Genomic DNA, 18,266 nt, shown 5'->3' on the forward strand with positions numbered 1-18,266 from the left:
CTCCCACACACATTTTGGACACTTACCTTACACTCTACAGTTAACTCTATCCATGCTTTCTACCCCTGTACCTATGTTTTCTTTCACCCCCTCTCCTAACCATTCTCATCACTCCCTCAACATTTTACTGAAATGCCAGATAGTTGCAGTCCCTGGGAAGTCTCATCAGATGATTCCTCTTCTCTTGTTCTTGATCTAAAGGTAAACAATGAACTGTACAGACCCATGACTGCATATGTTGTATGTGTTCTCTACAATTGAAATCATCGACTTTTCCAGACATTTGGCATTAATGTTACTCTTACTTTCAGAAAGCTCTCCTACCATGGCCTCTGGTTCTCTTCCTGGCCATACTTTACCTCTCTTTTCAATGGTTCACCTTTCTCTTTTCACTCATCATTTAGCTGGCAATCCCCAGAGTTTTGTGCTTTCAACTATTTTTTTTTTTTTTTTTGTCTACATGCTTTCTCTATAGGGGAATTTCATTGACTCTTATGGGTTGTATGACCACTTAAATGTAGATGACTTCCAAATGACTTTCATCAGCACTAACCTCTCTCTAGAGCTTTAGAAGTAGAAATGCAACATCCTATTAAACATATCGAAATAGATGTCCTATGGATACGTTAAACTTAACATGTCCTCAAGTAATTGTCTTTTCTCCTCTGGCCCCCAAACTGAACTCTCCTTGTGTTAGTGGCATCACCATTTACCTGTCTCCCCACTTAGAAACTTTGGTGTTATTCTCACCTCCTTTCTCTCCACCCCCACATACAGTCAGCTGCCAAATCTTGCTGCTTTTAATTTTAAGACGTCATTTGACTTTGTCTCTTCCAAGCTCTATGCTACTGGCTTAAAATAGGCCCTCAGCATATCTTCTTTGGACTTATTGCAACAGTCCTGTCTGTAATTTATTTCCCAGATCCCTGATAATATTTTCCCCCTCCCATATTCTCCAGCCTGCCATTATAGTTACAGAAACAAAGCTAACCAAATCTTTTCTCTGTGTAAAAGCTTCTCCTGGCTCAATATGCCCATGGGGTAAAATTCAAACTAGGTAGGCGGGCTGTAAAGTTGTTAACCTCTCCATCTTGCTTCCTTTCCTGCCTTCATGTTCTCTATGCACATCCTAGGTTCCTCTTGCCTCATATTCTCACTACTGCCAGCACATAATCATGTTTTCAGAAGTTGATGTGTATATATATATATATATATACAGATATATATATATACACTCACAGTTGATATACATGTATCTATACATATATATATCTCAAGATATTCTTCTTCCTCTTCATCCTTATCCCCTTGAAAAATTCCTGCATGTATTAAAATCAAGTTTAAGCATCATGCACTCTGTGAAGCCTTCCCCAATTCTTTCAGGCTATTGATGTTCTTTTCCTTTTGTTCCCAGAGCACTTTGTATCTGCTGCAGACTTTCCAGTGTGGCTTTTAATTGTTCTGTTTACATGTTTGCGTCTCACATGAGACTGTAAGCTTCTGATTGCCAGAGAACAGAATAGAAGTTGTTTAGTGAATATTGACAAATTAATGCATCGTTGTTTTCCTCCCAATATGTTTTTGGTATCAGTCTTTTGTTGTTGTTGTTTATTATTTTAAGATTTTATTTATTTACTTATCTATCTATTTACTTATTTATTTAGAGTGAGAGTTGGGGGAGGGGTAGAGGGAAAGGGAGAGAGAGAATCTCAAGCCGACTCTGCACTGAGCCTGGAGGCTGATTTGGAGCTCAATCTCAGGACACTGAGAACACTACCTGAGCAGAAATCAAGAGTCAAGATGCTTAATCCACTGAGCCACCCAGGTCCCCCTGTTTCATTCATTCTTTTACATCCTTAATAAAGTCAACTCAAACTTAGATTTTTAATAGCCTCGATGATAACCATCTAGAGAAGCCCTGTTCGGTAACATAGCCACTAGTCACATGGGGCATTTGTGTACCTGAGGTGTAGTTAGTCCAAGTTGAAGCAAGCTGTAAGGGTGGAATACACATTGGATTTTGAAGACAATAGAAAAACAGAATGTAAAATATCTCATTAATAATTTTTAATTTTAACTTAACAATTGCTCATATGCCAAATTTATAATATTTTGGATATATTGGGTTAAATAAAATATATTATTAAATTGCCTGTTTCTTTTTTCTGTTTTTAAATGTGGCTATGAGAAAATTTAAAAGTATATGTGGTGTGCATTATATTTCTATTAGACAGTGCTGTACCACTTCAATCATGTGAAACATTTCTTGGTAGTATGCCTGTCTTCTGTTTTTTCCTTAATTCTTGTAGTGGTAAGCAGAATTTCCTGGGAAGGGAAGAAACACTCAAAAGTGGTGTTTATTAGCTGGTATTTTTGGACTAGCTTTCCCAAATTTGCCTTTTTTTTTTTTCATGCTACTATCCTATTTGGAGAATCTGCGGGTTTTTTGTTGTTGCTTTGTCAAGGCACATTGCTTTGTCTGGTTCCCCAGAACTTCTTTAATTCTGTTGTACTTCACTTAGCCTTATCTTTACTCATCTTAAGTAGTATCCCTGTTAGCCTGTTTTCTGAGCTCCTTTGTGATTTTGTGCATGATGCTCTTGCTCACTATCTCCTTCCTTGGCCCCCATCTAAATCAAGCCAGTCTTTAAGATGTGGCTTAAAAGTTCTATGTCCCATATGGTGTTTTTTTCTGTTTATTGGAACTCACTCTGATATCCTACTAGTTATTGTCATAGCCACACAGTTTAAGCTCTAATTTGTTCAATTCAGCATTCGATTAAATTCCTCAAGCATTTTTTTTTTTTTTAAGAGAGGGAGGTGGAGGAGAGGAGAGGCAGAGAGAAAGAGAGAGAGAGAGAGAATCTTAAGCAGGCTCCATACCCAGCATGGAGCCTAAGGTAGGGCTGGATCTCACCACTCTGAGATCATGACGAGCCAAAATCAAGAGTCAGAGTTTAATTGACTTAGTCACCCTGAAGCCCCATGAATTCCACAAGCATTTTTGAGATCCTGTGCCAAGAGCAGGGATAGGTGAGCATGAGGGTCACCTTTATGCAGGACCTAAGCTAGGCATTGGCAGTACAGAAAAATTTAAGACACAGGCCCTAGCTCTTTGCCTTTCTTAGCATCTGCTCCACCACAGGCAAGGGCCATGTTTATTCTGATTACATAAGCCTCATATGAGAAATTGCTAATAAGCCATGATAGGCCAAACCAGTCAAATAGCCTCACTCAGCGTTCAAATCCCATGAGTCCAGGTCGGGAACTCTGGGTTCTAATTAAAGATCTTTCCCTAGTTTTCTTTTTCATGCATTAAAGATCACTGTTCATATAGCTTTTTGTTCAAGTGACCACACCCAGGATTTGCCTTCGTGGCCACACACTCTCCTCTTTATGAAAGGCCTATGGCCAGGGGTCTTAGACTCGGGAGCTTTGGATTTGAGTCTCAGCTACTCCACTGAGTAGCTGTGCAGCCTGGGCAAGTTACTTAACTCTGCCGTGCCTCATTTTCCACATCTGTATAATGGGAATAACATCACAGGGTTGCGATAAGGGTTAAAGGAGTTAATGGTTCTTGGCACTGAGTAACCACTCAATAAATGCCAGCTCTTAATACTTGCCACTACCAGGCTATTGCTCTCCCCCAAAATGTTAAGGGACTATCTTGACTACTTTATTCCACTTGCGTCTTCCAACTTGTAGGATAGTTCCTGTTTCAAAACTGCGGGTGAGTAAACACGGAACGAATAAACGAATGCACTCAATCACTTTATTTCTGCCATTCCCAATGTTGAGCCAGCAGGAGCAAAGGCAGGAAAGCAAGGGAAAGTCAACTCTTCGTACAGGTTCTTCGTTCGCCGGGTGTTACCCGAGGCCTTCAGGGTTTACCCCGTCTCCAAAGTGGGGAAGCCCACAGCGGGCAGAGCCGAGCAGCTTCTCGCGGAATCACCCCCGCCCCCCGCCCGCGAAAGGCCTAACGCACCGAGCGCGGCTGGCCGGCTGCCCGCGAAGGCCGGCGCATGCGCAGTGCGCCTAGCGCCCGGGTTCCTTCCTGCGGCGCCACCCGGAAGCCCCGGCTCCGTCTCCCCCTCCCCCCTCCCCTCCCCTCCCCTGCCCTCCCCTCCCCTCCCCTCCCCTCCCCTCCCCTCCCTCGCCGGCTCGGGCGGTGCGTGCGGGGCCGGCCCGGCGAGGAGGCGGGACACGTCGGCGCTGCCACCGCCGCCGCCGCTCCTCCTCCAGTTCCAGCCGCCGCCGCCGCCGCCGCCGCCGCTTCCTGGGCTGAGTCCGCCGCGGTCCCGGCGGCTCCAGGTGTGTCCACAGCCCAGCTCCCGCCCGAGTCCGCCGCCGCCGTAGCTGCCCCGGGCTCCCCGCCCCGCTGCCGAGATGGCGACACGCTCCTGCCGGGAGAAGGCTCAGAAGCTGAACGAGCAGCACCAGCTCATCCTGTCCAAGCTGCTGAGGGAGGAGGACAACAAGTACTGCGCCGACTGCGAGGCCAAAGGTAGCGCGGACGTCGCCGCCCCTGGCCGGGGCCTCCTGCGGCCGGTGACCTTCCCGTGGCCGCGGCGCCCGGGGCCCGAGCGGACGCCGCGGCTGCGCCCGGCCGGCCCCGGCCCTGAAGGGAGGGCGGGCTCGGGCTCCAGGGGCCCCTCACCTCCACCACAGGCGGCGGCGGGGTCGGGCCCGTGGGCGCCGGCCCGGGCCTCTTCTCCTTCCGGGCCCCCGGGCAGAGCCGGTGCCGGCGTCACGATGCTCCGACCGTCCCCAGGGCCGCGGCCAGAGCCGGGCCGGGAGCGCAGAGCCGCGCTCCTCCCGCCTCAGCTCGCAGGTACCTCCGTGGGTGGGGCCTCCCGTAGTCCCGGTCTCCGCCTCGCCCCTTCCCCGGTGACCACGGCGTCCCCCTCGGGCCCCGATGCCTCGTATCCCAGGTGGAGCCCTACCTGCCCGCCCACCTGACTGCCTTGTACCGGGCTTTTGCTGCCTTTTGACAAAGGGTATGGTGGTCCTTTTTGGTGGGTTGGAGTTTTTACCGAGCCAGACCATTGGGGAGGGGTCTTTAGTAGTAGTAGTAGTAGTAGTAGCAGCGGTAGTAGTAGTAATATTTTATTAGTCCGGATGTTAGCCGAAATGAAGAGGAATTTCATTATAGGAGTCTCTTGGACTGTGGGCTTATGTTCCTGAAGCTTTTAATAATTAGATTGTTTCTGACCAGTTGGTTTGGGAGAACATGTGGACGTTGGCTTCTGTGGCCCCAAAGCGTTAAAGGTGCGTTTTTTTTTTTTTTTTTTTTAAAGATCCAGAGATGAAAAAATAATCGTAATTTTAGTTAGTTCCGTTGGAGGGCTTCTGCTTCAGCCTTTAAAATAGATACACTATTTTTAGCCTATATGTTTGGGTTTGGAGATCTGATTTATATCTAATGTCTTATAAGTAATCTCATGAGAAAAATGTTTCAGATTTTTTTTGAAACAAACTTGCGTTTTGGGAAAAGATCTTCCTTATTTGTAAATTGGTTTGTTTATTCGGTGAAGAATAGGTAGTTTTCCCAAGCAGGAGTCGGTCTGAGAATGTCATTTAAGATTTCTGTTTTTTGACTTAGACTTTTCTTGAAGCTTTACTTTTCCTCCTCAATAGTATATAAATGAGTCACGTTTCAGTAGGCTGATAATGTTTGATTAGACTAAGCCACACAGCATCAGCAAGTCGCTTCAGTGCCATACTACTGTAACAGGTACCTGATTACTGGAAGATCATGTGGGAATACTGGAACTAGACCATTTTAAGGAGCACTTTTCAATATTATAGTAACTCGACCTGCCCAACGTTAGATATCCTGTGTAACCATTCAAGTGATGAGTTAAAAATGCCTGATTATTATGATAATATTTCTTTACCTGATACTGATTATGTGTGTGGTTTTTTTTGGGGGGGAGGGGGACACTGTTCTGTATTGAGCCTCAATTACTCATCACTGCACTAGTAAAACGCTGAAAAATGGGGCCCTCTAAAAGGCCGGAAAAGGAAATGAGCTGCATTTTGGGTAATAAGTAATATGGTTAAAAAGAGATGCTAGTATATATTAAATCTCTTAAAAATTGAATAGTAACAGTTTCAGTAAGTACTTTCATTAGTTATAGAAATAGGTGAAAAATAATTTTTGTTTGAATTTGTCCCCGAACTTTATAAAGTCAGACTTTTACTAATGCGTCCTAAAATAATTTATAGGTTTTGAAAAATCCATTATGTGCCACATGGTAGCATTTTCATTCTCATTTTTTGAAGTGAGGAGAGGAGAATCATGTGCTTTTTAAGTTAGAACAAAAATTTTATTCTAGCCGGAGGAAAAGGGAGCTTTAGTTTTGTTCGCTATTTGTATTGCCACTGAGGTCCATAGAAACATACTGAATGAACATTTTTATTTTGGTTTTGTTTGATCTTTTGTTTGTGGGTTTGTTTTTGAGAAATATAGGAAAGTGGAAGAGAGTAGTATCCAGAGTTTCAGGATGCATTGTGATGGGCATGAACTCCAGTCATGAGTTGGAAAGATCATTAGTTTTTTCCTTGTTGCTACTAAATCTCAAATAATATTAAAATGATCTTCTAAATTGTTTGACTGTTTTCTTCCAGTAAAAAAAAAAAATCACTAAGTTTAATTAGTTTATTAGACTTACTCTCATAGTTGCAGTCTTTGAAAAATTTGACATGATTGGGGCCATTGGTAGAATTAAAATTCTGTAAAATTTTTGAGTCTTTGATACAGTCGAACCCTATTGTAGTCAAACCCTATTGTAGGGCTCTCTTAGTAGAGTTCTTTGCTTGATAAATGAGTTTAGAGTCATTTTTATATATGCCAGGTGACCTAGTAAATGTAGTTAGTAAAATTCCAATTAAATGTATTTTCAAAAGACATGCTACAGGTCTTATTCAGCAGCTCAACTATTATAAAGAGGTTCCATACTGTATATATGTATTAATGTTTTCTTCACTAATAAACTACATTAAGCTTTTTGTGTATTTTGAAGCTGTTTCTTAACGCAATTTTCTTTTCTTTCAGAAAATACTTCCCCCACTGCTCTTTGAGAACATGTACCAAAGACCAAAGCCTAGGGCTAAAGATTACCCTGTTCTGTTGACTTATAATAATAGTTGGCAAAGTTATATCATTTGGATTTTGACATTTTCTTACTGAGTCACCAGTGTGTGTTTTCCTGAATTGACATTATTTAGGAAGGAAGGAGAAAAGGATGGCATAGGTGCCAGTTTCCTGATCATGATCCTACACTTACCAGATCTGTTGAGCAATTGGAGAATAAGAACAGGCAGATGGAGCTGCACGTCCTTTCCCTGGCCTCATTTGTGACTCTGTGGGAGTTTTAATGCAGTTCTATTGGTTATTAGTTGGTGGCACTTTATGGAGCAGTGAGGATTTAGAGCCCCTTGCTAATCTAAAATTTAGTTTTTAGTATTTAAAGTTTCATTCATGGTTAATACTAGCTTTAATTCTCAACACGAAAATGGGTCTCTTGCCCAGTAAGTTTTGGGTAGTCAAAACATAAGGTTTTAAATGCTTATGGGATTGTTTTGTCCCACCTGTCTTGATATTAAGAGGGCAAACTCCTTCCCCAGATCAAGCACTTATTTCTTCATTCCACAGATCTTGACTTGAGGGGACACTGCTAAGCACTATTGGATTATGGGGCTAAAAAATTAGTAAGATCTAAATGAGTTTGTTTAGTGAGTACTGCGTTTTGCAAATGTGTAATACCAAATCAATATACTAAGTATTACAACAGTGGTTGTAAGAAGTACTTCCCGCTCTACTTATTTTGGGCTGCTATCCCCATTGCATCTGACTTTTGTCTGTTTGTCTTCATAGTTCCTAGAATGCTGCCTCAAGGCCTTTGCACATATTGTTCTTTCTGCCTAGGAAGCTCTCTAACAATTTTTTGCCTGATCAGCTTTACGTACCATACAGTTTCTCCTTAAATGTCTCTTGACGGGAAAAGATTCTCCCATATTAAGTTAGGCTTCCCTTGTATAAGACACATCCTAAATGTTTTATTACACTTACTACAGTTGTAGTTAAACATTATTTGAGTATTTATTGGGTAATCTGTTTCCCTATTTAATTATAGCTATAAGAGAGAAGAGACCTTGTTTGTCTTGTTCAGGCTTGTATCCCCAGCCCTCTTCGCAATGTGGTAGGTTAATGTAACTCTTGAATGAATGAGTGAATGAGTATACAGAGCTGACAGCAGGCAGCAGGGTATGTGGAAATGGGTTCACATGGGCATGTGGAGTGACTCTATTAGGAAATATTCATGGGTGTCTTGTTTGTGCTAGGTTCTGAAAGTGGAGTGGGATTTCAGCAGATGGAGAAGGAATCAAAGGGCACAGTTAGCTGCACAGACAAGGTACAGGTGTATAAGAAAACATATGACGTTTCTGTGTGGCCTTTTTTGAGTAAGCTTTCTCTAAGCATGATCAGATTTGATGGTGGCAAATGAGGAAGAATTGAATTGGTGAGAGATTCCAGGCATGTCACCTAATTATAACAGTAGTCTGAGCAAGGGTGTAAGGATCGGAACTCACCTAATGTCATTGTGTTGTAAGTCAGGGTATAGGGCAGGAAACAGAACCACTGTAGCTACTTGAAGGAATAGAGTGTTTACATTGGAAGGGCTGGAGGAGCAAAAATCAGTGAGCCACTCCTGGAGTAATGGTTTCAAGGCCAAATACTAATACTAATACTAATACTAATACTAATACTAATACTAATACTAATACTGCTACCATGACTACCACTACTGCCATGGCTGCTTCTCACCCATGAGATTGGTGAACTAATGGGGGAACCAAGACTATGGTTACTGCATCCATTCGATGTCTATTAGACAATTTTGTCAATTGCCCTTACTGTAGGAAGATGGCATTTGTTAAACTTGTACCTTCCACGTACAAATAACTTACAGACCTATGTCCAATGCTTTGCTAATCAGGGGAGTCTTTTAGCTTTCTAACCTCTTCAAAACATAGAAACATGAAGAGAAGGTTGTGAGACTCAATCTGAGAGTTCACTACAAGGCGGTGAGGGTGGAGAACGTTTTCATTAAGTATTCGATATTTAAGAGTTCTTGTATAAATTTATTTTTAAAGTAATTCATCCTGGGATGCCTGGGTGGCTCAGCGGTTGAGCCTTTGGCCCAGGGTGTGATCCTGGAGTCTCGGGGTCAAGTCTCAAATCCGGCTTCCTGCATGGAGCCTGCTTCTCTCTCTGCCTGTTTCTGCCTGCTCCTTCTGTGGCTTTCATTAGTAAATAAATAAAATCTTAAAAATAAATAAAGTAATTTGTACTAAAAAGTAAAGTTCACCTTGAGAAAATGATGTTTATGATGATGTTGATGCTTGTGGGATAAATACATATAAACAAAATCTGTGATTATAATTTATCTAAAGAGACCTGCTGAGATGTGTAGGGTGGCTCAGTGGTTGAGCGACTGCCTTTGGTTCAGGGCGTGATGCCTGAGGTCCTGGGATTGAGTCCTACGTCGGGCTCCTGCTTCTCCCTCTGCCGATGTCTCTGCCTTTCTCGCTCTGCGTCTATCATGAATAAATAAATAAAATCTTAAAAAAAAAAGATTTGTAAGTTTCCCCCAAATGCTAGCCTTCAGTTTGATTGGGTCTATTGTTCTTATAATTCTGCTGATCTTGAGGTTTTCTCTGATGATTATGTGTAGAGCCCTGGTGTCAGAGCTGGAATAGAAACCACTGGTCTCTCTCTGACTCATCACTTTAATACTTAGGCTGCATGTTTTGTTCCCTTCCTTTTTTTCCTTCCCAATTATTTTTCTTAGTAATTTTTTAAAGATTAAAATACTCTTTCATTACTTGATTTCAATACAAGGTATATATAGCTCTGTACCAGATATATCAGATATATACAACCTTTATTGACATATAAGGACTTGAACCTATGCTTTCTTTAAGGCAGAGTCAAATGTTTGACATTCTAATTACATATTTTATAAACTCAAGCCTTTTCCTACTGTTGTTACTTCTATGGCTACTGCTAATAGCCTTCTCACTGGATAAAATCAACTCACTTTTCTTTCCATTTCTCAATAGAAGAGCAAAGAAACTTGGAGGCCATTTTGTTTGTTGACTGCCTTACATTCTGACCCCTGTAAAGAACTGATTTAACAGATAATATAATTATGTTGATTAAATCAGTATTTTCTGGGCACTACAAAGATTAAGAGTCACATCAGATACTGTTGTGTGTTCTAAAAAGTTTTGGGTATTGTCCACAAACTAGTTAGGGATCTCAATAGACATGAGACAATGATGCATTAAATTCTAGCCTATATGTAGACTTTATTATTTATTTATTTATTATTTTTATTATTTTTATTTTTTTATATGTAGGCTTTAGATTCATTAAAAGTTTAGTGATGAGAAAGCTCAGTGTGACTTGGAGAAAGTAGGAAGGAGAAGAAGAAGGTTAAGTTTAGAAAAACTTGAAAACTTCAAAAAAAATAATATTACATGTATATACAGAACTTATATGCTGCTTTCTTCTTGTCAGATGATGTTGTGATACTTCACATACATTCACTTACTTAATCCTCAAAACCACTTTTTGTGGTAATATTATTATTCCACCTTACAAGTGAGGAAACCGAGACATACAGAATTTAAGTAACTCCCAAGGTTATACAGCTAAGAAATGGTAGAGCCAGGAATTTCTTCAGTAACAGAAAAAAATTTTGGATGGCTACTATATTTCAGGCATTCTAGGAGCTGGGGAGGAAGCAGAGAACAGGTAGATGAGGTCCAAGCTCTAAAGAATCTACTAATCTGTTAGTTTGTTGGAAGCAGGCCTGGCTTGCAAAGTTGACCCTTGAGGAACTTGGATTTGGGGAGGATCTCGCTATCCCTAAGTGATGAGTCAGTCAGTGTGTCTTAACTGTACAGTGTGGTTTATGCCAAATGACTGCTTTCCTTCTGAGAGTCTGAAATTTCCATACATACTAGGCAAGGGTGCCTATGTGACAAGCCTCCCCACCTTGCCCCCCATAGTCTAGACATCAGGCCTCTACTGAGACTCTAATGGGCAGTATTTCACATTTGTCAAAAATCATTACTGAGCCAGTTAAGTGTGTCTGGTGCAACTTCACCAGAAGAGGACACCTGAACATTTGTGCCTGTTTTCTCTTGAACTTTGCTCCATGCACCTTTTTTCTTTGCTAATTATGCTTGGTATCCTTCTACTGTAATAAATAAATTATAATGATGAATACAACTGTATTTTGAGACTTCTGAGTTATCAAATTACCAAGCCTGATGCTGGTTTTGTGAACCTTTCAACACATTTGATAATATGTATTTTTCTCCAGTATATTGTGAGAGTATGTTGGAATATCAGTGTATCTTGGCTAGCTCTCGAACCTAACCTATCAGCAAGGGTATAGCTCAGAGAAGCTGGTATTTTTAGCATTAGTGGAAATTCTGGCCTTACTGGGATGATATGGAAGTAGGCATCTGGACTCTAGAATCAGGATTTGAATTTAGGAAATCTAGCTCCAGAATTATAAACTGCATGTTTGATGGCATGAAAGATAAAAGGCATGCTTTTGCAGTTGAAATTTTGTGATTGAAGAAACTATTGTTGGGGGCTGCCCTGGTGGCTCAGCAGTTTAGCGCCACCTTCAGCCCAGGGTGTGAACCTGCAGACCCAGGATGGAGTCCCACGTGGGGCTCCTTACGTGGAGCCTGCTTCTCCCCCTGCCTGTGTCTCTGCCCCTCTCTCTCTGTCTCTCATGAATAAGTAAATAACGATCTTAAAAAAAAAAAAAAAAAGGAAAAACTATTGTTGGGAATAGACTATCACCTTAAAGCTGACATTGTATTTCTCAGAGATGTTATTGCCAAATATGTTCCAGCATGGACAGTGTTACTGTCTTAACTTACCTCTTTGTTTTTAATAGCAGAACTACCATAACTTCGAAATACTGATGTAAAGCAGAGGTTTTTTTTTTTTTATCATTAAACTTTATTCTACATATTGAATCTTTTGACAAATCCTTTAGAGTTGTGTGTGTGTTTTATTTTTTGGTCTTCAATATAGCTTCTTTGCTTTTTTGTTTTCTCTTTCTGCGTATCTGTTCTTTGGTGAGTTACTGATCATCTACCGTGGCTTTTTAAACCATAGGAACAACTTAGTAGAATTGAAGGACCATTGACCTTGATTAAGTTAGTAAAGGTAGGTTTGAGTCCAGCCTTTGCCTCTTGACTTATTGGTGACTGGTTGTCCCTGTCCTCAGTGAGCCTTACTGCAAAGATTTATTTCAACTCTAATGTGGTTTGTGTTCTTTTCTGTCATGTCACTTCTGTGTCAGCTGTGTCAGTATTTACTGTTATTGTTAATTTTTAAAAATTGTATTATTAAGCATTTATATTTTAGGGCGTTATTGAACTTTGGGTCATGGTTGAACCTATATACTTTTTAAAGGTTTTCACTGATGACTTAGGCTTATCTGAGCAGATTTACTTGATATTATCTTTGATTATCTCAAGCTTTATCATATATTTCACAAGAATATTCCTCATAAATTGGGGCTCCTTTTGTTTGAAACTTTTTCACTTTAATGCAAGTAAGATAAAAGGAACTACCTTCTTTAGTCATCTACTAAAGCCATATGTTAGGACTGTAGACCCATACATTTAGTCATACATAGTACCATACATCATACTATCTAGTTATACATAGAACCATATAGAAATTTTAAAAATTTCACTTAAAATAGAGCTGTGATAAGATGCTATTGGAAATATGTGCTAATTTTATGTTCGTGTACATTTTGAGTGGTAAATGTGAGGACTTTGAGAGTCTAAAGGGCAGGGAATTATAAGCCTTCTAGTAATTCTCCATTCTCTTTGCACCCTCCCTCTCCCCTCAACAATTTTTGGTCTCCCTTTCACAAGAGATCCAAGTGATTGGTTTTAGGAGTGATTGATGATAGACTTTCAGACATCTATTACTGATCTTTTGTAAAGAGTGCATTTCAAGGACCAATGATCAGCTTGAACCCAAACTTAAAAAACATAATAAAGGGGATTTTCAAATTTCTGTGGGAGGTTATATTTAGGATAGCTTTATCTTTCAATATAAGAACATTGATTAAAACTTATGATTTAGTCTAGGTTAGATTTTTTTAGTTCATATATTTCCATTTTTGAAAGTTGTTTTTGATATAAGGTTGATGGTGCAGTATCAAAAAACCAGAAGTATGATTTTTGAAGAGAAATGATCACTAGTATATTAATTTCCTATTGGTGCTATAATAAATTATCACAAACTTAGCGGCTTAAAACAACACAAATTACTGTTTTATAGTTCTGGAGGTTAGAATCCAAAGTAAGTCATAACTGAGCTAAAATCAAAGGTCTTCCTTCTGGAGATACTAGAAGAGAATCTGTTTCCTCATCTTTTCTAGCTTTTAGAATTCATCTTCGATGTTTGCTTCATGTCCCCTTCCTTCATCTTCAGGTCTTTCTGCTTTTTTGTGCTTCTAGCATTATATCTTCTGTAGCTCTTTTAAGGATATTTGTGATTACATTGGGTTTACCCCAATAATCTAGGATAATACCATCTATATGTCCATAACTTAAACACACTTGTAAGTGTCTCTTGCCATGGAAGGTCACATATTTGCAGATTAGAGAAATTGGAACACGGACATCTTTGGGGATTACTATTCTGCTTGCCACAAGTGGATTTGTGATAAAAATTATATATTGAACCTAGATTTTTATTAAAGGTACTGCTCTGGATGGCACTTAACATGGCATAGGATGGTGAAGTTAGTACATTGCAGATTAGTCTTTCTTACAGGATTTATTTAAATATTTTATTTAATTATTCATGAGAGACACAGAGAGGCAGAGACATAGGCAGAGGGAGAAGCAGGCTCCCCTGGGGAGCACGATGCAGGACTCGATCCCAGGACCCCGAGGTCACAACCTTAGCCAAAGGCAGATGCTCAGCCACTGAGCCACTCAAGTGCCCCCTTACAGAAATTATTTTAAAAATATATGCATGCAAGAGTCATTTCACAGGCTCTTTGCATCACTTTGATTTATGTAGAAAATCTTTAGAAATTTACCAAAAAAGATATTACAATCAATAATTGAGTTTCATTAAGGTTAATATAGAAAAATTAACCATTTCTGTATACCAGCAACAAACAATTGGAAGTTGTAATGAAAATTATTTACAATAGCATAAACATATGAGAACTTGGGGATAAATTTAACAAAATACATCCAAGATTTGTATACCAAAACTTACCAAAGAGAAATTTAAAAATACATAAAGAAATGGAGAGAGATACTATGTTCATGGATTTAGAGGATGTAATTTTTTATTTTTTAGAGAGAGAGCTGGGGGGTGGAGGGGCAGAAGAGAATCCTAAGCAGTTTCCATGCCTAGCATAAAGGCAGACATGGGACTCAATTTCATGACCCTTAGATCATAACCTGAGCCAAAATCAAGAGTTTGACACTTAACCTGCAGAGCTACCCAGGCGCCTCTATCAGGTGCCATCTTTAGGTCAGTTCTCTCCAAATCAATCTGTAGACCTAACATGATCCTAGTCAGAATCCTAGAAGATAGTTTTGTTGAAACTGACAAGCTGATTCTAAAATTATAAAGAAATGCAAAGGAGCCTCCAAAAATCTAAACAATTTTGAAAAACAAAAAGAATATTGGAGTTTTTATAAAACCTGACTTCAATAGTTATTATAAAGCTATTGTAATCAAGGCAATGTGGTATTGGTGTAGGACAGAAATATCAATAGAACATAATAATCAAGAAGTAGACTCATGTCAAAGATCAGTTAATTTTTAACAGAAATGTTAAGGTAATTCAAAAAGGAAAGGATAGTCTTTTCAGTGACAACGAAAGAATGTATTATGACCATTATCTCACACCATGTACAAAAATTAGCATGAAATGGATAATAAAACTAAATTTATGAGCTAAAACTAGCTCATAGAAGCTCATTTAGCTTCTTCCAGAAGAAGACATAGGAGAAAGAGAAAGCCTCTGGGTTCTTGGTTAAGCAAAGATTTCTTGGGTAAGACACAAAAGCACAATCTATAAAAATAAAATTAAGAAATAGACCTCACCGGGGACCCTGGGTGGCGCAGTGGTTTAGCGCCTGCCTTTGGCCCAGGGCGCGATCCTGGAGACCCGGGATCGAATCCCACGTCGGGCTCCCGGTGCATGGAGCCTGCTTCTCCCTCTGCCTGTGTCTCTGCCTCTCTCTCTCTCTGTGTGACTATCATAAATAAATAAAAAAAAATTAAAAAAAAAAAAAAGAAATAGACCTCACCAAAATTATAAACTTTGCTTTTCAAAAGATAATGTTAAAATGAAAAAGAAAATCATAATTGGAAAGAAAATATTATATCTGATAAGGGCTTTCTTTTAGAATATTTAAAGAAATATTATAATTTAGTGAGATAAAACTTGAATGTTCACAGCATTTTTATTCATAATTGGCGGTGGAAACCATTCAAATACCTACCAGTTAGTAAAAGAACAAACTGGTACGTCATACAATGGTATAATATTTTGCAATATGTAGGAGCAAAGTAGTGAGACAGTAACATGGATGAATCTTAAAGATGTTATGCTTAGTGAAGAGATCCATACACAAAAGACTATATGTGATTCCAGTTATGGAATTCTAGAAAGGTAAAACTTACAGGGACAGAAAATAGATGGGTGGTTGCAATGGCTTGAGGGTGAAGGTGGTTTGCTATTTTTTTAAAAGTAAAATGCTGTACCAGTATATTTTATTCATTATTGTTTTGTTCACTATTCATCCACTTGCTGTAGATTATATAGCAGTTTCTCAGTTATTTTATTTGGATCTATGCAATATATCCACTACTAAAGTTATTTTGCTTTTCCATAAAAATGAAATTAATGGTCTGAATAAGAGTTTGCAAAAGCAATATTCTTCTGGTAGTGGCTTAAAAGATGATGAATTCTTGACTGGTGCCCTTTTATTGGTCAAATCTTTATTTTTTATTTTTTATTTTTATTTTATTTTTTTATAAATTTATTTTTTATTGGTGTTCAGTTTGCCAACATATAGAATAATACCCAATGCTCATCCCATCAAGTGCCCCCCTTAGTGCCTGTCACCCAGTCACCCCCACCTCCCCTTCCGCCACCCCTAGTTCGTATTCCGGAGTTAGGAGTCTCTCATGTTCTGTCTCCCTCCCTGATGTTTCCCACTCATTTTTTCTCCTTTCCCCTTTATTCCCTTTCACTATTTTTTATATTCCCCAAATAAATGAGACCATATAATGTTTGTCCTTCTCCGATTGACTGATTTCACTCAGCATAATACCCTCCAATTCCATCCACGTTGAAGCAAATGGTGGGTATTTGTCATTTCTAATGGCTGAGTAATATTCCATTGTATACATAAACCACATCTTCTTTATCCATTCATCTTTTGATGGACACCAAGGCTCCTTCCACAGTTTGGCTGTTGTGGACATTGCTGCTAGAAACATCGGGGTGCAGGTGTCCCGGCGTTTCATTGCATTTGTATCTTTGGGGTAAATCCCCAGCAGTGCAATTGCTGGGTCGTAGGGTAGCTCTATTTTTAACTTTGAGGAAGCTCCACACATTTTTCCAGAGTGGCTGGACCAGTTCACATTCCCACCAACAGTGTAAGAGGGTTCCCCTTTCTCCACATCCTTTCCAACATTTGTTGTTTCCTGCCTTGTTAATTTTCCGCATTCTCACTGGTGTGAGGTGGTATCTCATTGTGGTTTTGATTTGTATTTCCCTGATGGCAAGTGATGCGGAGCATTTTCTCATGTGCTGTTGGCCATGTCTATGTCTTCCTCTGTGAGATTTCTGTTCATGTCTTTTGTCCATTTCATGATTGGATTGTTTGTTTCTTTGCTGTTGAGTTTAATAAATTCTTTATAGATCTTGGAAACTAGCCCTTTATCTGATACGTCATTTGCAAATATCTTCTCCCATTCTGTAGGTTGTCTTTTAGTTTTGTTGACTGTATCCTTTGCTGTGCAAAAGCTTCTTATTTTGATGAAGTCCCAATAGTTCATTTTTGCTTTTGTTTCTCTTGCCTTCCTGGATGTATCTTGCAAGAAGTTACTGTGGCTAAGTTCAGAAAGGGTGTTGCCTGTGTTTTCCTCTAGAATTTTGATGGAATCTTGTCTCACATTTAGATCTTTCATCCATTTTGAGTTTATCTTTGTGTATGGTGCAAGAGAGTGGTCTAGTTTCATTCTTCTGAATGTGGATGTTTTTTGGTCAAATCTATTGGAATACTAATAAGTACTTTAGAAACTGTGAAAATTGCTGGTTTAGCTTTTTGTTTTTCTTGAGGAGTTGTGTTATTTATCTATAGCTCTGAAGTTCCTTATGGCATCTTTATAACTTAAGTTCTTCAGTGCCTTTAAAGTGCAGTATTTTCTGCTAGGCACTGTGATAATTTATAGGGAACAAATCATATACAGTCTGTAGACAAGTTTGTCATTTATTAGTTAAAAGAATGCCACATAGGTACTTTTAGCTCCAGGGAGGTGTACAACTTTTTGCCTCTATGATATTGGGATTTTTAATTCTGAGACCAGTGACTCCACCTCCTAGGACTTGGAAATCATTATTTGGGGGAAATTCAAATCAAGAAATCTCTGATTTTTTTTTTAAAGATATTTATTTATTTATTTATTTATTTATTTATTTATTTATTTATTTATTTATTTATTTATTTTTTCATTTATTTATTTTAGAGAGAGTGCAAGCAGGGAGAGGTGCAAAGGGAGAGGGAGAGAGTCTCAAACAGACTCCCCACTGAGTGGGGAGCCCAATGCAGGGCTGGATCTCACAACCCTGAAATCATGATCTGAGCCAAAACCAAGAGTCACACAACTTAATTGACTGAGCGACCCAGGTGCCCCAGGATATCCTTGATTTTAATGGCTTCCTATTTAGCCAAAATGAGTTATAAATTTTTATAACTCTTTTTTATAAATGAAGCAGTGTTTTCTCAAATTTGCCTTCTATTGATAATTCTTTTGTTGTTGTTGAGTAATATAGTTTTGATCTCAAAAGAGCAGCCTTTTTCCTGAGATTAGTTTGCCCCAATCTAGGGTTCATGATAGATATAGTAAGACATATATTTGAATAGATAAGTCAGGACAAAGTTGT

At 39.4% G+C, this 18,266-nt stretch overlaps 1 protein-coding gene across 1 annotated transcript in view; it reads left to right on the forward strand.

Annotated features, from left to right (window-relative positions):
* The first annotated feature begins 4,386 nt into the window (after positions 1 to 4,386).
* SMAP1 (small ArfGAP 1) overlaps positions 4,387 to 18,266 on the forward strand; it is a 177,426-nt gene continuing 163,546 nt past the window's right edge. Inside the window, exon 1 of the mRNA NM_001097558.1 lies at positions 4,387 to 4,504. Coding sequence (NP_001091027.1) covers positions 4,387 to 4,504 — 118 coding nt within the window. The remainder of the gene's footprint in view (positions 4,505 to 18,266) is intronic.

Source organism: Canis lupus, chromosome 12 (assembly GCF_011100685.1).
Source record: "Canis lupus familiaris isolate Mischka breed German Shepherd chromosome 12, alternate assembly UU_Cfam_GSD_1.0, whole genome shotgun sequence".
In the NCBI taxonomy this organism is placed as follows: Eukaryota; Metazoa; Chordata; class Mammalia; order Carnivora; family Canidae; genus Canis; species Canis lupus.